Source organism: Lampetra planeri, chromosome 46 (assembly GCF_965212315.1).
Source record: "Lampetra planeri chromosome 46, kcLamPlan1.2.h2, whole genome shotgun sequence".
NCBI classification, from domain to species: Eukaryota; Metazoa; Chordata; class Hyperoartia; order Petromyzontiformes; family Petromyzontidae; genus Lampetra; species Lampetra planeri.
Window position 1 is genome coordinate 6812493 of NC_136152.1, and position 17897 is coordinate 6830389.

The 17897-nt window shown below is 45.0% G+C and overlaps 1 protein-coding gene across 5 annotated transcripts in view; it reads right to left on the bottom strand.

Annotated features, from left to right (window-relative positions):
- Positions 1-17897, bottom strand: part of EPS15L1 (epidermal growth factor receptor pathway substrate 15 like 1) — a 111602-nt gene that overhangs the window by 62912 nt on the left and 30793 nt on the right. For 4 of the 5 annotated variants that reach the window (XM_078615229.1, XM_078615232.1, XM_078615231.1 and 1 more), the window contains exons 12-16: positions 12536-12621; positions 10631-10703; positions 6046-6207; positions 1845-2042; positions 1122-1247 (exon numbers count right to left, since the gene is read on the bottom strand). In XM_078615229.1, the coding sequence (XP_078471355.1) occupies positions 1122-1247; positions 1845-2042; positions 6046-6207; positions 10631-10703; positions 12536-12621 (645 nt within the window). The remainder of the gene's footprint in view (positions 1-1121; positions 1248-1844; positions 2043-6045; positions 6208-10630; positions 10704-12535; positions 12622-17897) is intronic. The other variant, XM_078615230.1, reaches the window with a different exon arrangement.

The following is a 17897-nucleotide window of genomic DNA, read 5'->3' on the forward strand; positions in this document are numbered from 1 at the left end:
AAAAAATCCATTCATTAACGATTACATCTCTGATCAATTCAATCGCAGGGCCGGTGTAGAAACAAAGAACACTTTTGTGAGTGCTCAAATTTAGCGTTGGTGGGGTGTTTCCCCCAAGACTGAGAAGAAATCAAGTACAAATTGCTCGGCTGAACACATAAGGAATCAACAGTGCCTTACGTCTAAGGCACTTACTCTTCAGAGGCTGGCTGTTTATATAGCCGGTGGTCACGCAAGCACAACCACAGTTTGGAAATGGGTAGCTAATGGGTTTCATCTTTGGCTTTCAAATTTCCTTACGCCAGGCTTGATTATGTTAATGCATCTTTCATGACCATAACAACATTGCGCCTTTCAGTTTACTTGTTTTTTTTATTTACTTATATCGATTACTCTTTGTATCGGCGACCGAAGGAGTGTAATCATCATCCGTATCGTATCATCATAATCGCATTACCACCGAGCATCATCATTGCCACCAGCCGTACTCAATCAATGTCACTACCTACCATCAGTCATCATGATCCAGATAACGTCCAAGATTTTCCCCGCTTTATGCAGTGGTAGATGTATTGCAAACAAAGAGGGCATGCAAAAGGGAAATCGCGTTGGGTAGAGTGCACGGTCACCCAACCCACAATGCACTGCACAAGACGGCTGCCTGCCGAGCAACGCTTCGGCGCGCATGGAAGAACGTCGCCGCACGTCTGACCACGTAGCCGCATGTCAAGTTAATTAAAACCGCATGCGGCGAATCTCGGGGTAGAAATAGGTGAGTCGCATATACAGTGCAAAATCACACAAACCGAAACCGTATAGAGCGAGGAAAAACAAAGATCCGTTAATGTCCACCACTCCTTGCCAATGCTCTCGACCCTCTGCTAGATCCCGTGGCTGCTGCACAGCAGACAAACGACCGCCAGGGTCTGCCCTCACTGAGCCCCACCATCTGCTCTTAGGCCCCTTGCTCTTGTTCACCATGCTCGTGCAGACCCGATCCCAGAAATCAATCGGCGACAATTTCCACCAACCGTTACCGATCACCGACAATCTGCGTCAACCATCGCAATCAATACAAATCAATGTTCTCGCAAACAAAAAAAGAAGCAAGCATTTCGTACCCCAGATCTGGAGGCAAACGGCGATGAGCGAGAGTCCACCTCGGCGGCATTTGGCACGTCCAGGGATCCGTTCAGCGAGCCACCAGCACCCTGAGAATCTGTCAGTTGAGCCAACATGCCACGCACCTGATGCACAATACAAAAGACAAATATCCCCCGTGTAGCTTTAACACACTTTCAGGGCAAGTGCTGTGAGTAGCAGCACCTATGAAAGCCGGCACTGTGGCACATGAGGGAGTGGGTGGATCAACACCATGCCCGGCCACCTTTGTCTCCCCAGTGGTGTGTGTATTGTGCTGGTGGGTGACCAGCACCATGCCCAGTGCAATACGCACACCATTTAGATTATTATCCAGTACTCGCTAAGTCACTGAAATCATTCACTCGCCAGTAGTTAATTGCTCTTCTGTCAGTTTTAGCCAGTTTCTCTCAAGGATAAATCCCCAACAGAAACACAACTTTATGCGAAAGTTTCACGCAGATTGAATCATCGTTACAAGAGTTATTGTGCCTGCCATTGTTACAAAACACCCTTTGATCGATTTTGACGGTTTTCAATCGAAAAAGTCCCGAAACAACAACGCAGCTTTGCCCTAAAGTTTTGTTCAAAATGGATCGCCGTTAACTGACTTTATTGCGACCCCACGTTAAGACAGACGGTCAGGGCAAAGCAAACGCATTGACGCTTTTGAACCATCATCGGGAAAAACATGTTGACGGCACCTGCGAGATCTCCTGCTGCGTGGCCTGCAGAGAGCGCACGATGGTTTCTAGGTGCGCCTTGCCGGCCTCCAGCCTCTGCTCCATCTGGTTCTCCTCGTGCTGCAGACGGCTCAGCTCTCCCTTGGCCTTGCTCAGGTCATCCTCCTGCGAGCGCAGCGCCGACTCCTGGCCCGCGATCTGCACCCGCAGCGACGAGATCTGCGACCCCAACAAAGCAGGATTCTCGGTGTCATTATGGGTCGAACGCAACATTTTCTTTTTCTTTACCAGATAAGGCCCACTGAGCTATATAGCTCGTTTTTAGAAGCGAACTGGCTATCACAAATGCGAGCTCAACGAAGTTGCTTATCATCATGTGTAAATTTATAGCAGTTGAATACTCTGAATGCATGTTTCTAAATATGGAGGGAAAAACTGGAGGACCGGGAAAAAACTCGAAGCCACCATGGGGAAAACATGCAAAATCCAAATTTACAGGATTAATCCGGGTCGGGATCGAACCCACAACCTCCTGTACACCAGCTGAGGTAGCTAACATCTCAACACTGTGGTGCCCTTCCACATACAAATATTCTCCCATCCAGCCTGAACAGACTTTTGGGGCAAGTGCTGTAAGTGAGTGGCACCTATGACGGCCGGCACGGCACATCAGGAGATGTTTGGCCAGCACCCAAGTGGCAACCTTTACATACCATACCAGGTATTAATTTAAGGCTGAGTCGACCTCGGGGAGGCCCAGGACCAGTGCAGATGATCGTCACTGGTGTTGGCCATGAGCGGGCATGGAACTCGGGATGCCGGGGACGTGAGCAGGAATCAAACCCAAATCGCTGGGCTGATAGGGCACTGGCTAACCGCAACATCACCGATACAAATATATATGAAAACATGCACAAATGCCTCCATACATACACACACGGGATGCTGCCATTGTGTAAGGGTGAACACTACTGGACTTTATGAAAAAATAAGTATAGGCTTTACACTTTCTTACAATAAAACTGGTGTTAAATTGTTCAAATACCATATAGATACCCATTGCAAGGAATGGAGACCGCATTGACCATATGTATTTGTGCCAAAACATGAAATTAAACACGCTGATAATTTATGCATTGCTTTTAAAACCGATTAGCCTACAGATATTATCAGAGCACGTTTGTTTGTATGTTTTGTCACAAACATTGAGATGAATTTGTAAACAAATACACCAACACCATATTTACTTGTTTACACATTTCTGATATTCTATCCGTAACACCAATAGAACAGAGTTCTGTTGTGACAAACACCGCATCGGACCACACCTACTCTTAATTGTGGATTCCATCGTGATTATCATCATCATTCGTAAAATCAGCCACGATTTATCCACTGCTGGATGAATGGCCTCCCCAAGGCCGTCGTGACCTCTCACGGTCTTGTGATGTACTCTTTGGTTCTTTTGGTAAAGTCACGTAAGTATAAAAAAAAAAACAATTATACAGCAAAACCTTGGATTACGAGCATAATTCGTTCCAGAAACATGCTTGTAATCCAAAGCACTCGTATATCAGTTGTGATCACATGACGCTCGGCAGACAAAGCGTATACACGTACTACTCGTATTGCAAGACCTCGCTCGTTTATCAAATTAATATATATTAAAAAAAATTGCTCGTCTTGCAAAACACTCGCAGACCAAGTTACTCGCAATCCAAGGTTTTACTGTATATATTTTTTATACCTACGTGACTTTACCGAAAGAACCAAAGAGTATGGATCCCTGCAGTCACGAAAACTTCAAATCTAGGTCTTGTGATGGGCCTCTCAAACTGGGCATTTATTAATGGATATATTCAATAGAATAGATAGATAGCGGTTACCCACAGTTTACCCCCTTCGCAAAGAGTATATCAATTGACTTGGACATCGTTGCCAGAGAACTGAACACAAATTAGCAATTGAACCGGGCACGTCTGGATTGTAGGTCCTGGGCCGACTCATTTTTATTAATGTTATTACTCTCATGTTACAGCACTATCCATCTGCGTTAGCATCACTGACCTCACATTCATTGTTAATTTTCTGTTGTTAACCCAATTATATTTTGCCAGCTCCCTGCTGAGCTCGTTTTCAGCTACAGTATTACATTTCAGCTGGTTAATAAGCTGTCTAATCCTGCCAGCAGGAAGCCAGCTCCGATACGAATTTGAAACATGTCCGGAACATCTCAAGCATAGGTTAGCGCAGGAGTGCTCGTCGAATGAGTTTCAAATACCAGCTGCTCACTGCAACTGATACTGCAGTTGGAGAAGGAGTCCCATCAACAGTGAAAGTCTCTATGACGAAATAAGCATGGTGACTTTACCGAAAGACCCAAAGAGTATGTAAATTCCACGTTCCTGTCAGGTGGTGCTTATTATGCTCACCACGGAGGAGAGAGGAGGGGAAATATTGTGACTCCTGTTCACGTGAAAAAGCCACAGATGATTTGAACGATATTGTTTGGCCACGCACGAGCATGCCAGTGCGATAGAATAGAAAGTGCTGCCAGTAACTCAATGCAGAGTGCTATTGAACTGCTGAAAACCTGGTTCCCAAACACCCCCCCTGCCCCCCCCCCCACCCATAGAAGTGCCTGTGGCTTTGGGGAGATGAGCACGAGTAGGTTGGGGGTAAATCCCTGGAGTAGGAAGTGGCCTCAGAATTCCAGTTGGCTGAAGAGGGGAGTAACCCTGGTGCTTCGCAAAGCATGAGGGCTTTTCACAAGGGTGAATCAAGGCCTGTGGTGGTGGCAGAAGAGCTATAAGTCGGACTGGGTAATTGTGCAAATGACGGACCCAAAATCCCCCAAACAGATGAAATGCACTTAACATATTGTTGGACTTCTTTCGCACCATACACAGCCAACCGTGCTAATCGCACCATACACAGCCAACCGTGTCAATCGCACCTTAAGTAGCCAACCGTCCCAATCGCACCTTAAGTAGCCATCTCTGCTAATCACACCTTACGTAGGCATCTGTGCTAATCACACAGTACGTATCCAACCATGCCAATCGCACCGTACGTAGCCAACCATGCCAATCACACCATACGTAACCAACCGTATTTAAGAGGGGGAAAAAAACTCAAACGGAGTTGGGGCAGGAATTCTATCTGGGGCATCAAATGACAGGTGGGTGAAATGAACAACAGAACGGAGGCCGGTGGAGAGGAGAAAGGTCGACAAAGGATCAGATGGCAGAGAGGAAGATGAGAAGATTTGGAGGAGCGCACTGGATGGAGCTGGCAAGAGATCGTGGAAGATCGAAGACACTGGCAGAGGAAACCCTTTGCCAAGCAATGGGATGTTAACGACTAAGGACGAAATAAATAAGTAAAAATCATTCGCATTCCATTTGTGAATAATATGAGTTTCTGGAAATATATTCTGCCCATAAATAAGAGGAGTGACAGATAATCGGATCACGGATAAGTGACACCCCACTGCAGTGGCGAAAATCGATATTAAAAAGTGCCTAATCGATTTTTGTTACGTGTTCACGCTTGTCCAGAGAACTCTTCCTCGACTGCTCGAGCAGTGCCGACGAATGAACCGTCAATTATATTTTAACGATTCAATAACCGCACTGATCTCGACAAACCTGGGCTCAATTCCTGACCAAGAAAAAGACAACTTTAAAACTGATATCTAAATGAATATGGCTTGGGGCAACGGACCTTTTTTCATTGCACAGCAGAGAGAATATCTGCGATGAAGAAAGGTCACCTATGGTTTTTTCCTTTTAGGGCAGTGTTATTGATGAACATGTTTAGTTTTTGCTATTTGTACATAAAAAAAAAAATCTAAATTTTAACCAAAATGAGATGCATTTAAAGTGCCTTACCCCCGCAACCCCCCACACCATCCTACTACAGGGCACGTACTTCAGTTAATATTCATCACTGACCTCAAGCATTTGACAAGGTTGCATACCTCATCTACACATTCCCATCACGCACAAATATGAGCGAAAATCAAAACGCTGAGGAGGTGGGTAGTCTCCGGTTGAGTTCACATGGAATGAATGGCCATTCGAGTGAATGAATGAAAAACGAGGCGTGTGCGTGGTGGGGGGGCAGGGGGAGTGGGCAAGGGGGGGCTGGGGAGGGTGGGGGGGGCAGGGGGGGGGGGGCAGGAGGGGTGGCAGGGGGGTGGCGCTGTGCAGTAAGGGACCGTCTGCGTCTCCTCCTGGCACTTGAGTTGTAGGTCGGACAGCATGGCCTCCAGCTTGGCTCTCTGCTGCTCCAGCTCTCCGAGCCGCTCCTGAGCGCCCTGGTTCTGGCTCTGCATCTCCTGCAAGGTGTTGGTCTCCCTGTCCAGCTCCCCCTGCACGTCCTGCAAGCGCAGGGAGGGACGCAAAAGCCGCAGCGTTAGAGGCAGGAACAGGAACGCGGAAGCAACGCTTTTGGACGCTGGGAGATCATTCCTCAGCGAATGCATTACAAAATCAGAATATTTATTTATATTGGAGTAATCCGATTAGCTATACGGCTCTTTTTCAGAACGTTACAACAACCAATACAAAAACACAGTGTGCAAAGTATAAGAAAGATAAACAAATAATTTAAAAAAATACATACAAATCAAATAAACAATTTTTCTCTTAACAGGTAAAGCCCACAGAGCCATTAGCTTCCTTTTCAGAAGCGACCTGGCTATCACAAATGACAGCTCAACGAAGTGGCTTATCACGTGGAAATTTATAGCAGCAAAATAATAACAATAATATAGATGCATAAATCTTGACTTAAAGCTTTCGTGACTGCCGGAATTCATATTCTTTGGGTCTTTCGGTAAAGTCACGTAGATTGATTAAAAGAAAATAACAAAAAACTACTAGTTTCAAAGCAAATAACAAAAACTTCTAGTTTTTTGTTATTTTCCTTCAACCTATCTACGTGACTTTACCGAAAGACCCAAATAATATAATATAGATGCATGTTTCTAAATTATTAAATCACAATGTTTCCAGTGGTTACTGGAATGCACTACAGATGGGACCTGTGAACTTTGTCACGGAAAACAGGAATTCCACTGAACCACATTTATATTAAATCTACGCAACTGCTGGCTGCTGATTCGGTACTGAGCCTAATATCCGTGCACGCTTGCGACTCTGAAGGTTATGTCAGCATCATAATCAATCAGCATTTGCGGGCGTGTTGGAGTTGAGTAAAAACACGGACTCAATAAAAAACTGGATTTATGTCCAAAAAAAGTCTGTGGGCATATCTTAGCTGTGCCTAAAAAAAGATTGAGGGTGTTTGGATACCCACGGCACCTACAGTGACTGTGCCTCTGGGAATCCGATGGTTTCAGGAGTGGCTGAATTCCAGGATGCAAGCTCGTTCACCAGCATAGGTGGAATGGCGAGTACACATGTTAAACGATGAAGAGTGGGGCTGGCTTGCAGGAAAGTAACAATTCCTCCACTCAACCCAATGATCCTGCAAGTTATCACAGACTGGGGCACAGTTCCATTCAAGAAGGGGGTGAATCAAACAATTTAAACTATCGAAATTATCTTCTTATTTTAATGACTTATTTGTTTAAAAAAAAACACAGGGTTATTCCAATGCATAAACACCTAATCTATCCGCGCGCCTCATATCATTCTACACGGGTAGAAATAAATTGGGCTTCGTTCCTTAAACAACAAAAATCCACACAAAATTACTCATTCTTTAACTTTACTAATAGCCACCATAATTGGCGACTGCTGAACTAACCTCTGGTGACCTCCTGGCCTATTCCGACCTTTACCCTACTTTATGACCTCATGTCACCGCTACTGCTGCAACTCCCTCCCCTTCACCAAGTGCCAGGCGAGCGTGTTATGGTGTCTCTCCTCATATCCTTCACCTCGTGTCTCTCCTCGTCTCTTTCCCCTTGAGTCTCATTATCAGTCTCTCCTCCAGTCGATCTCTCACGTTTCTCTATTCCTGTGTCTCCCTCTCTCTCCCGGACTCTCTTAACATGATGTCTCTCCTCGTATCCCTCAACCCGTGTCCCTATCCCAATTTCTATTTCGTTTAAGTCTGGGGCGCCATGGTGGCGAGATGTTAACTACCTCGTCTGGTATACGGGAGGTCGTGGGTTCGATCCCGACGCTGATGATGCATATATATTTGAGTTTGCATCTTCTCCCCGTGGCCGCGTGGATTTTTGTCCAAGTCCCCCGGCCTTTCCTTCCACATTGAAAAACATGTGTTTGGAGTGTTGGCTGCTATAAAATTTGCACATGATGAGCCACTTCATTGGAATATAATTTGAGGCCAGGCTGCTTCTGAAAAAGAGATATACAGCTCAGTGGGGGCTTTAACTGGTAAAATAAAAATTAGTTTATAGTTTAATAGTCGCTCCTTCCGTCCCTCCATCCAGGTGCCTCTCCTTCATTTAACCCATTCCCACGCAGTGTCTCTCCAGCTATGTGTCACCTCACATCTCTCCGTCTCTCAACATGCCACTCTGTCCTCATGTCTCTCTCACTTTGCGACCATCTCTCTCCCCACCCCTGGCTAATCTCTGGTGCCTCTCCATGTTGCATCTCGCTCTTTGCGCAACAATTTAGAAATTACGTGCCGTTAACTGTATACATTTTTGCCAGTTTTCCATTGAGCTTCTCTGTGTGTGAATTTGTGTGTTGTGTTGTTGTGTGTTTTGCGCGATTGTATTTGGGCCTGCATATTTATGGCTGCGTGTGCATGTACCAGAGGTGGGACAAAGTCATTGTTATGCAAGTCCAAGTCGAGTCGCAAGTCATCAAATTCATGACTCGAGTCTGACTCGAGTCCAAGTCACATGACTCGAGTCCACATCTCATAGGTGGGACAAAGTCATTGTTATGCAAGTCCAAGTCGAGTCGCAAGTCATCAAATTCATGACTCGAGTCTGACTCGAGTCCAAGTCACATGACTCGAGTCCACACCTCTGGCATGTACGCCATGAGAACGATTGTTTAAGGGCGCTTTCTAAATGTAAATTATTATTATTACGCGTGTGTGTGTAAATGTGCGCAGCCATCAATGAGTTATTGCGCATGCGCTTCTATTTGCATGCTCCTATTTGCGCGCGTGCATTTATTTAGCGTGTCTGCGTGTTTTGCAATCAAATATTTGAAAAACTGGAACATTAAATTCAAGAAAAGGCACATTCTGCCTTGTTTGTTCTGCGTTGCTTGCCAAATTAGCCTACAGGTAACCATCATAAATGAGCAAAAAACATTTACTGGAAAGATTCGATGCATGTATTACAAGCATTGTAATCTATTATTAGCCACTGCAAGGCAGTGTATATATATACACAAGGCAAAGCCAAGAAAAACTGCCAATACACACACGTTTGCATAAAGAAAAATATAGATTTGAAGTTAATTTCCAATAAAATTTACCAACTATTTTAAAAAGTAACAATTTGGATGTAATTTAATTCACACGTAAGGTAATGACAACTGTTATCGCCAACACAGGAACACATTGTACAGCTGGTGTTTCCTATTACATTAAAACAAAAACATTCCATTTACATGTTAAACAGCAGCAGCAGAACATGTACTTGAGTTCAGACAGGTGTCTGCTGCTGTAATGTTGTGTTCCACTCCCCACGTGCCCCTTCTCTATTAACCCTTTGCCATTCCGATGACATACACGTACATTACTGGAATGGAATCGGAATAAAAACTGAAGTAAAATAACCAAATATAACTTTATCGGGAAGTCTTCATGTCAGAAGACATTCTGAGGCTCCCACAAGGCCAAGCGGGAGGGGCGTGTGGCACACTTTGGCGCCAGCTATCTTAGAGTGTGGTGGTCGTGTTGCTACGGTTCTCTGCGGTGAGTACAATGTCTTTAAAAACGATGGCGCTATGCCGCTCTAAATAAAATTAACGCTGCACCGGTTGCCCGTTCCGAGATTCAGCGGTGAACGGGACACCCATCCTGCAAACTTGCAGACGTCTCGGAAAGGGTTAAAAAGAAAAAAGCTGCCCCCTTCAAAAGCCTTCCCAAACTATTTTGTTTGCTCAAGATCAAAATGACATCGTGGCCAAAAGCCGTTGTCACCGCACCGCGCCAAAGCTTGCCACCTTCCGGCAGATACCGCAGCTGCTGCCCAGAAGCCATGCAACCTCCGAGTTCAGCTCTGAGTTTCCCAACCATCTCGTCTTCGTCACCACTCACGGAGACCACTCAAGTGTTGCTGTCTGGTCACCCATTAATCAAGTCTGCAGTGCTACGCAATAAATTGCACTTGTGTTTATCAACCTTTGATGTATGGCGGGGGGCAGCGGTTTGGTGCAGCGTTTAGCGCACTTCCCTACAAATCCATCGACCCAAGTTAAAATATCAGCCACATCTAATATGAACCGGTACTAGGAACCCACTTTACCTACCCCCACTTGACCAGCTTAGAAAAAATATGGTCAAGTAACTCAGGGGGCTGAGGCAGCTGAGATGCCTCAGGAGATGGCAGTGCTTCTGCGAGTGTAATCCGTGGTTAGATTTGGTCCACTCGATGAGCCGAATCTGTCTGTGGTTTGAATCCATCCGCACGGAGTTTTGAGTAGTGTCATCCCATGTGTGGGGTTTCTCCGAGTGCTCCGGCATCTTCCCACATGCTAGGTTAAAAAAAGAAATTAGCTTTATTAGTATATATCCACTTCCTTGCCAATGAATACACTAACAGAGGAGACTAAACAAATTTGCTACCATGGGCATCGACAGACGCAAGTGAACACTCACTCACTGCGCAATCATAGTACCTGCACCTCATTGGTTTGGTATCTGATCGCCTCTTCCTTCTCGCGGATGTCCTGCTCCAAGGAAGCTTTTTCTCTGATTGCACAACAGGTAAAAGAGAAACAAACATAGCGTGCATCATAATCCATCCACAAGTGCAATAAGTTCACATCATCCGCAGCATGATCGTGTTATACAATTGGTTGGAGGTCACATTGGTGGATTTACTAAGCATGGATCCATCAATTCAAACCGGTGCCAGTGATATAAGGAGTCAACTTGTTTGTGGGAGAATCGTTTAAGTCAGTACAAATTTGCGTGAACAAAACAATAAATTCTAACACCTTTGCCAACCCACACTAACCAGTGTGGCGAAGTATGGTCAAATACAACCTGCATGACTGACCCAGGATGGGCAGACCTTTATCCAGAAATGCATTCATAAAGGCGTACAAAATATGATTATTACTACTACAATTATTATTTCATTTTCATTAGAGTATTATTATTATTATTGTTTTTGAAAGCGATCTGGACTCGATCCCATCTGGCGGAACACGTCGCTGCCAACAAACTGCCTTTGTTCCCTCTATTACCATTTTAAAATAATTAATCTTGTTTTAAAAAAAAATCTATGAGTCCCACCACTAATTATCTGGCGAAACACCTCTGTAAATAACATTTTTTTAATTAGTATAATTTACACCATCTGTTTAAATGCATTTTAACCATATAAGGATTGTTTTGGGCTGAAATCTAATGACACATATATAATGCATCGGATATGTCTAGTGCATCCGTTTTTTTTTCAGAAGGAAAAAAACAATTCCTACTGGGTATTTTTTTCCGAATGTGAATGATTACATGGCCACGGTATAAATGGACAAACGGATAAGGAAAATTGCCTTCATAAAAATATATTTTCAATATACCATCCGGCCTGCTTTTACAAAACATGAGATTCCATCACATTCAGAGATGATTATACAGCGACACGATAGGGACGACGTAACAACGTCTTCAATTATTGACACACAGTGGCCCATTACAAAATTATGTGGAATTCCGCACCAACTCATAAAGACATGCTTTTGTAGATTTCTTCAAAGGGAGGACGTTGAAAAGCAACGACACAAATCGAAATTCCTCGCATCCTTCCCACGATGAAGGTTTTCATTTCAACGCATCATCAAATGCAAGCGTATGCGCACTGTGACCGTTTCCATATGAATGGGAGGTAGACCTCAGATGCGTGAACAAGGCAAGGTGGACATTGATTCTGGGGTTTGAAAATCCCTGGCTTAGATGTTATTGTATTTGGAGAGCGGTGTTCCTCAACTCCAGCCCTTGCGACCCCTCCACCGCAGTGCTCTTCTTTGTGATGAGCAACATTTTCTAGTTCAAGCTTCACGTTAAAGCCTCTGCTCGCCGCACACACCCCATGACTAGTAATCGTGAAAAAGTGTGAAGTAGCGACAGGTCACGGGCAACAACAACAAAAACCGCTGTAGGGTCGTCGCATGTCTGACTCGCTGGAGAGTGAGGCACGTGCGGGATATGTGGAAAGGCCGGATGTGTGAACATTTATCGGCAATGACATTTGCACAATCGCGCACAAAGAGGTTAATGGACAAAAAAGAAAGCGTAAATTGCTTCAGACGTGAGAAAATGCTTTACGAGTAAGCGAATGCCATGCAGGACGAAAGAACATTACCGGGTGTGAAAAGTTTTGGATTTCTGAACATCCACAGAGAATGACAGTTACACTGCTGCACAAAACACTGCAACAACGGGCGCGTGGGCGGCGAATATTTCAGAGGATGCGTACGTAGCGCTGTGCTGTGATAGAAATTTGGGTTGTTGTTTGTTCATGTTGCCGCCGGTGCAATGGTTGTGGCGAGAGTCACGTGGCGGCCTGCGTGGACTACCGCTGTAGCTCGGTGATCTCTGCGCTGATGGCGTCCAGTTCCTTGATGGCGGAGAAGTCGGCCGATCCCACCCCAACTGCGCCGTCCTGAAGAACACACGTATGGAAAAAACACGCGTGCAATGACGTGCGCAGAACTAATGCCTCTTTGCCACCGTACAACCGAGCTGCGCCAGGGAGGCGATGAGTCAGCCCCGTGTGTGTGTCAGGGGAGGAGCCAGGTTGTTCTTTTCCACTCCGGTAGCAGAGCCGCGCCGCCGACATCGTGCGCAATCAACGAGTCGAGATGCACGTAGATGACGCGGTGAACGCTGCGTCCTCAAAGATTACTGAATGACAATACAGACAGTAACGAGTCGCGACAAAAGTATATATGTATGTTGAACTTCTTCACATTGCACGCGGCCGACCGTGCGAATCGCAGGTGTGAATGACGCGGTCAGGCTGCCTCCTCACAGCATCCTGACTGATGTCAAAAAACGACACCGTGTCCTTACAGAGTACAAGGACTCCTCGCCTTACGAACATTCGACTTACGACTTTCAGAGATACGAACAAACCTGTCCATATGTCCAGTTGCCTGTTCGGACCGAGAGTCATAGGTTCAACGGCCGTGCAATAGATGGAGGTGGTATTTACATCAACAGAACATGAAGAACCAGTGGCATCTACAGCTAAAGGAGATTATACAACTTTTCAAACCATTCCCGTGTTTAGTGTAGACGCCGTACAACATGTTTGGAATTGACAGGAGTAAAGTTGGGCTCATGAACACATCGACTTACGAACAGACCTCTGGAACCTAACTTCTTCGTAAGTAGAGTGCCTGTACTGACATCACTCACACACAATGAACACATCATTAGCCCCGCCCCGGGCCCTGCTTTGCCACAAGTAAGATTCAAATGTCCAGCTTTGGATCATCAACCGTACCCGTCAAGGCCCCACGCTAATGCGGCTCATAAGTGCCAGTGGAAAAGGGGATAAGGAGGCCGTCCAAGTGTGTACGACGAGCACCTTGTCCCATCGTCGCCTGACGTCAACTCACCTCGTCTATAAACAGCCACCTCTTAGTTTATTGGGGCGCTACGGTGGCTAGAAGATGTTAACTACCTCGCCTGGTATACAGGAGGTCGTGGGTTAGAACCCGACCCTGACACCTGTATATTTGGAGTTTGCATGTTCTCCCCGTGTTCACGTGGATTTTTCTCTGAGTCCTCCAGTTTTTCCCTCCGCATTTATAAACGTGAGTTTAGAGTAATTGGCTGCTGCTATAAATTTCACTATGATAGGCCACTTTGTTGAGCTATCATTGGTAATAGCCAGGCCGCTTCTGAAAAAGAGTGATACAGCTACGTAAGTGGGGCCTTACGTGGTAAAATATATATATATATTTTTAATAGTATCGCTTCAAGTAAAACTTTGCCGCAACAGCAGCAATGGTGAAGCTCAGGCCGACGAATATTTTACCACCATCGTCAATTAACTAGGACTACAGTGGAAAATAACAAAACAAGCTTTTAGCTTCCAGTAATCTCCCTCTTTCAGACAAGAGTAACACGTCAATTTTGAATAAGGCCCATTGCCCAAATATTAGCTTATTATGCGCTTTAAAAGGTAGTGTTGGTAAACTACCATAATGCTAATTAACGTCTTTTTTTCCAGTCTATCCACTTTTAACTTTTTTTTACGTCTTTTAAATGCAAAGTTATTGCAGCATGCGTCAACGTGAGTACAAGAGTTCGTTTATATAATTTAAGAATCGAGTCTGGTGAAGCGGCGCAAACTTTATATGCCACGTAAATGGTGTGATGTCTTTGGGCTTCAAGATAATTAATTGGGTTTTCGGGAACAATTATAACTTGAGACTATTGAAATCAAGCATCGGGGTATTTCCTGTTCGCTGTTGTTACCCAGAAAAAGTGCTACAAATTCCAGACTAAACCTGGAGGAAGAAAAAAAATCGGATTCAATAAAGTAACTGGCTCACATATATGTCTCTGTCCAAGAAAGAAAAAGAAAATATAAAGGTGCAGCCCAGCAAATGTATTGCTCATGCCACTGGTGGCAAAAGGGCCTCCACCATAGGGAGCTCTATAAAGCCTCCATCGATAATATTTTGGTCTACTCTTCCACAATGGCCAGACGTGTTAATAGAGGTGTGAGTACCCACACTTTACCCCACCACGCGTGACGTGCCGATCGACAAACTGTGGTGTAACCCAATTACACTGCCGATTGGACAGAGGCGGGGGGGGGCAATTGTGAAACTTGCGGTAATGTTTTAACTGCCATGCCGGGAGATAGAACCAGACACCTCTGGATTGCAAATCCAGTGTGCTCAGCATTACACCACGTACGTATGGATGGATATTGAACTTCTTTCGCACCGTACATAGCCCACCATGCTAATCGGAGACGTGGTATGCAGGTATGTTGAACTTCTTTCGCACCGTATGTAGCCAAGCGTGCTAACCGGAGGTGCGGCATCACCAAGCACGTACACTGGGGTGCCACTCAGAACTCAAGTTCGTTATTTTACAAGGTCATACCTAAGGCTTTCATTTGTTTACCTGTTAAAACTGAAACCACTGACGGTTTAAAGACAATCGCTCAATATTTACTGGGTGCTCCGCGCAGTTGAAAAATGCACGACAGTCATGGACGTGCAAAGAAGACGAGGCGGACGGGGAGCTGTAGATATGCAGAAAGCAGAAAGGCATTCTCCGCTGTTGACGTTTACACGAACAGTAACAATTTGAGAGGAAAATGTGATCCGGGAAAACTGAAACTTCCCTTTCCCACATGCATATTGAGTGGGCATCCCTAGCATACAGCCAATGTGTTTCCTTAGAATGAGCCATACTCTATTCAAAGCTGTGTTGCAAGGTGAGCCAAAGAGGGCATTTGTGAATTTTTGGTGTTTCTGATCCATCAGAAAGCCAAATATAAAAATAGCTGTAATTCAGTTCCCACGGTGGCGAGATGTTAACTAACTCGCCTGGTATATGGAAGGCTGTAGGTTCGATCCTGACTCTGATGCCTGTTGTATATTTGGAGTTTGCATGTTCTCCTTGCAGTCACGTGGATTTTTCTCCGGGTTCTCTGGTTTTTCCCTCCACATTAAAAACACGCATTTAGAGTTTTCGGCTGCTATAAATATCCAAATAAGCCACTTCGTTGAGATATCAATTGTGGCCAGGTCGCTTCTGAAATATAGCTACAGTAAAACCTTGGATTGCGAGCATAATTCGTTCCGGAAACGTGCTTGTAATCCAAAGCACTCCTATATCAAAGCTAATATCCCCAACAGAAATAATGGAAACTCAGATGATTCGTTCCACAACCCAAAAATATTAATATAAAAATGATCAATACAAAATACCTTTTAAGATTTTTATTATTTAAATTTAATATAAAGTAATCAAATGTATTAATTACATTTAATTGTGGCTGGTGTAAGGGAGACGAGAGAGAGGAGGAGGGGGGAGGGGGCCATTGTTGCAGTACAGTTACTAAAGAACAGTCACTACACTTGGACACAAAATAAAAAAATGCTTTACGCACACACACACACGTGGTCATAACACTATAGTAAACAGTATACGTTCGCACGGATGTTGACTATACGAGTGAGGCACGCCGACTGAGACCGAGCATGGGAGACGATTACCCACAATCCCGCAGCGAGAGAGAGAGAAGAACCATTGGCTCAGTTGTGATCACGTGACGCTCGGCAGACAAAGCGTATACTGTACGTACTGCTCATCTTGCAAGACCTCGCTCGTTTATCAAATTAATATTTATTTTAAAATTTTGCTCGTCTTGCAAAGCAATCGCAGACCAAGTTACTCGCAATCCAAGGTTTTACTGTACTTTTCTATAGCTCAGTGGGGCCTTACCTGAAAAAATAAAATTGTTTAATTTAAGAGGCACTCGACGGATTCGCAAATCAGCCTCGCTGCTTCCTGTCGCACTCGATTGCAAATTTTCGGCGAAGAGCCACGTGTCACTCTCACGCGAAATCCGTTCACGCCGAGCACGCGGTCCTGTTGAGCGAGGTTGCTCGCAGAAGAATCCGCAACACCCGGCAGCCTGAAAGCAGGAGCGGCGGTGCGTGTCCCCTTCCCTCAAGTCTATTGTCACACATTACATTTACTGCCCTTATTTCCAGAACATTAACAAAGAAAGAAAATGAATGCTACAGTGAATTCTCTCTCTCTCTCTTTGTTGTCCGACAGCATTATTGGGGCGGTCTGAGCGGCAGCAAATGCGTCAGTTGTCAATGTCCTAGGTTACTGAAATTCATCTTAAACATGCCCTTACTTAGGGACTAAACCGTGCAAATCTGACCTCTTAACTACGACTGATATATTAATTAACTAGTGCACTGCTTTCTGTGTTAAGGTCTAGTGGCAGCAGAAAAGTGTTATGAAAATTAATTTAGTGGGCAAACTAATGATTGCACTGTACGAATACATTCCAACACCTGTGCTTTGCAATTGACCGTTGTGGAGAAGCATGGTCAAATAACCCCCACCGAGCCACAAGGCGCGAGGAGGCACTCATTCAGCAGTAGATTTACAAAAGTGCCGTGCGTGTACCCTTTCCAATTTCCAATTAGATTGGGGTTTTTTATCACACCGTTGCAATGGGCAACTCAAAAAGTGTTAAAAAGTGCCGTTCAATTATTATTTATAATTGCCCTTTTCTTTAGTTCAGCAATTCGGCAAGCGTTATTCCTACCCACTGTAAGCGCGCGCCCACGACTCCCTCAATTAAAACCATTCCCGAGCTCGGATTAAGAGCCGCAATTCTTCCTTCAGCACCGACAAAGATCAGCTCACACCTCCCAAGTTAATTTGCAAGCTTGCCGGGCCACCTACGACACATGCGACCCCACTTTCCTGACGACGTGAGCTCGCAGCAAGCAAATGGGAATGGCTGAATCTAACACATGAGCTATCCGTCCTTGAACATCGAGGGGGCTCTGTCACAGAGATCACGAAAGGTTCTAGAGGAAGACTTTGTCCCCTTTTGTTGATCGGTCTTGATTTCGGCGGCATCGTGGCGCAGTGATTAACACTAATGCTTCATAGCGAGAAGGGCCCGGGTTCAACTCCCGACTCGGGCGCTTTAGTGCGTGACGTTTTGCGTACATTCTCTGATCCGCGTGGGTTTCTTTCAGGTCCTCCGGCTTCCTCCCACAAGTTCAAGTCGTAGACAAATTCATCACGTTGTATTTGTTTAACCGTGTAATATTCAACTATTGTCCATACATCCCAATTACGAAAATGCGCTAATTACTCAACTGAGATGACGCACTAATCAACATCATCCTCTACTGCATGAAGATGGGACCC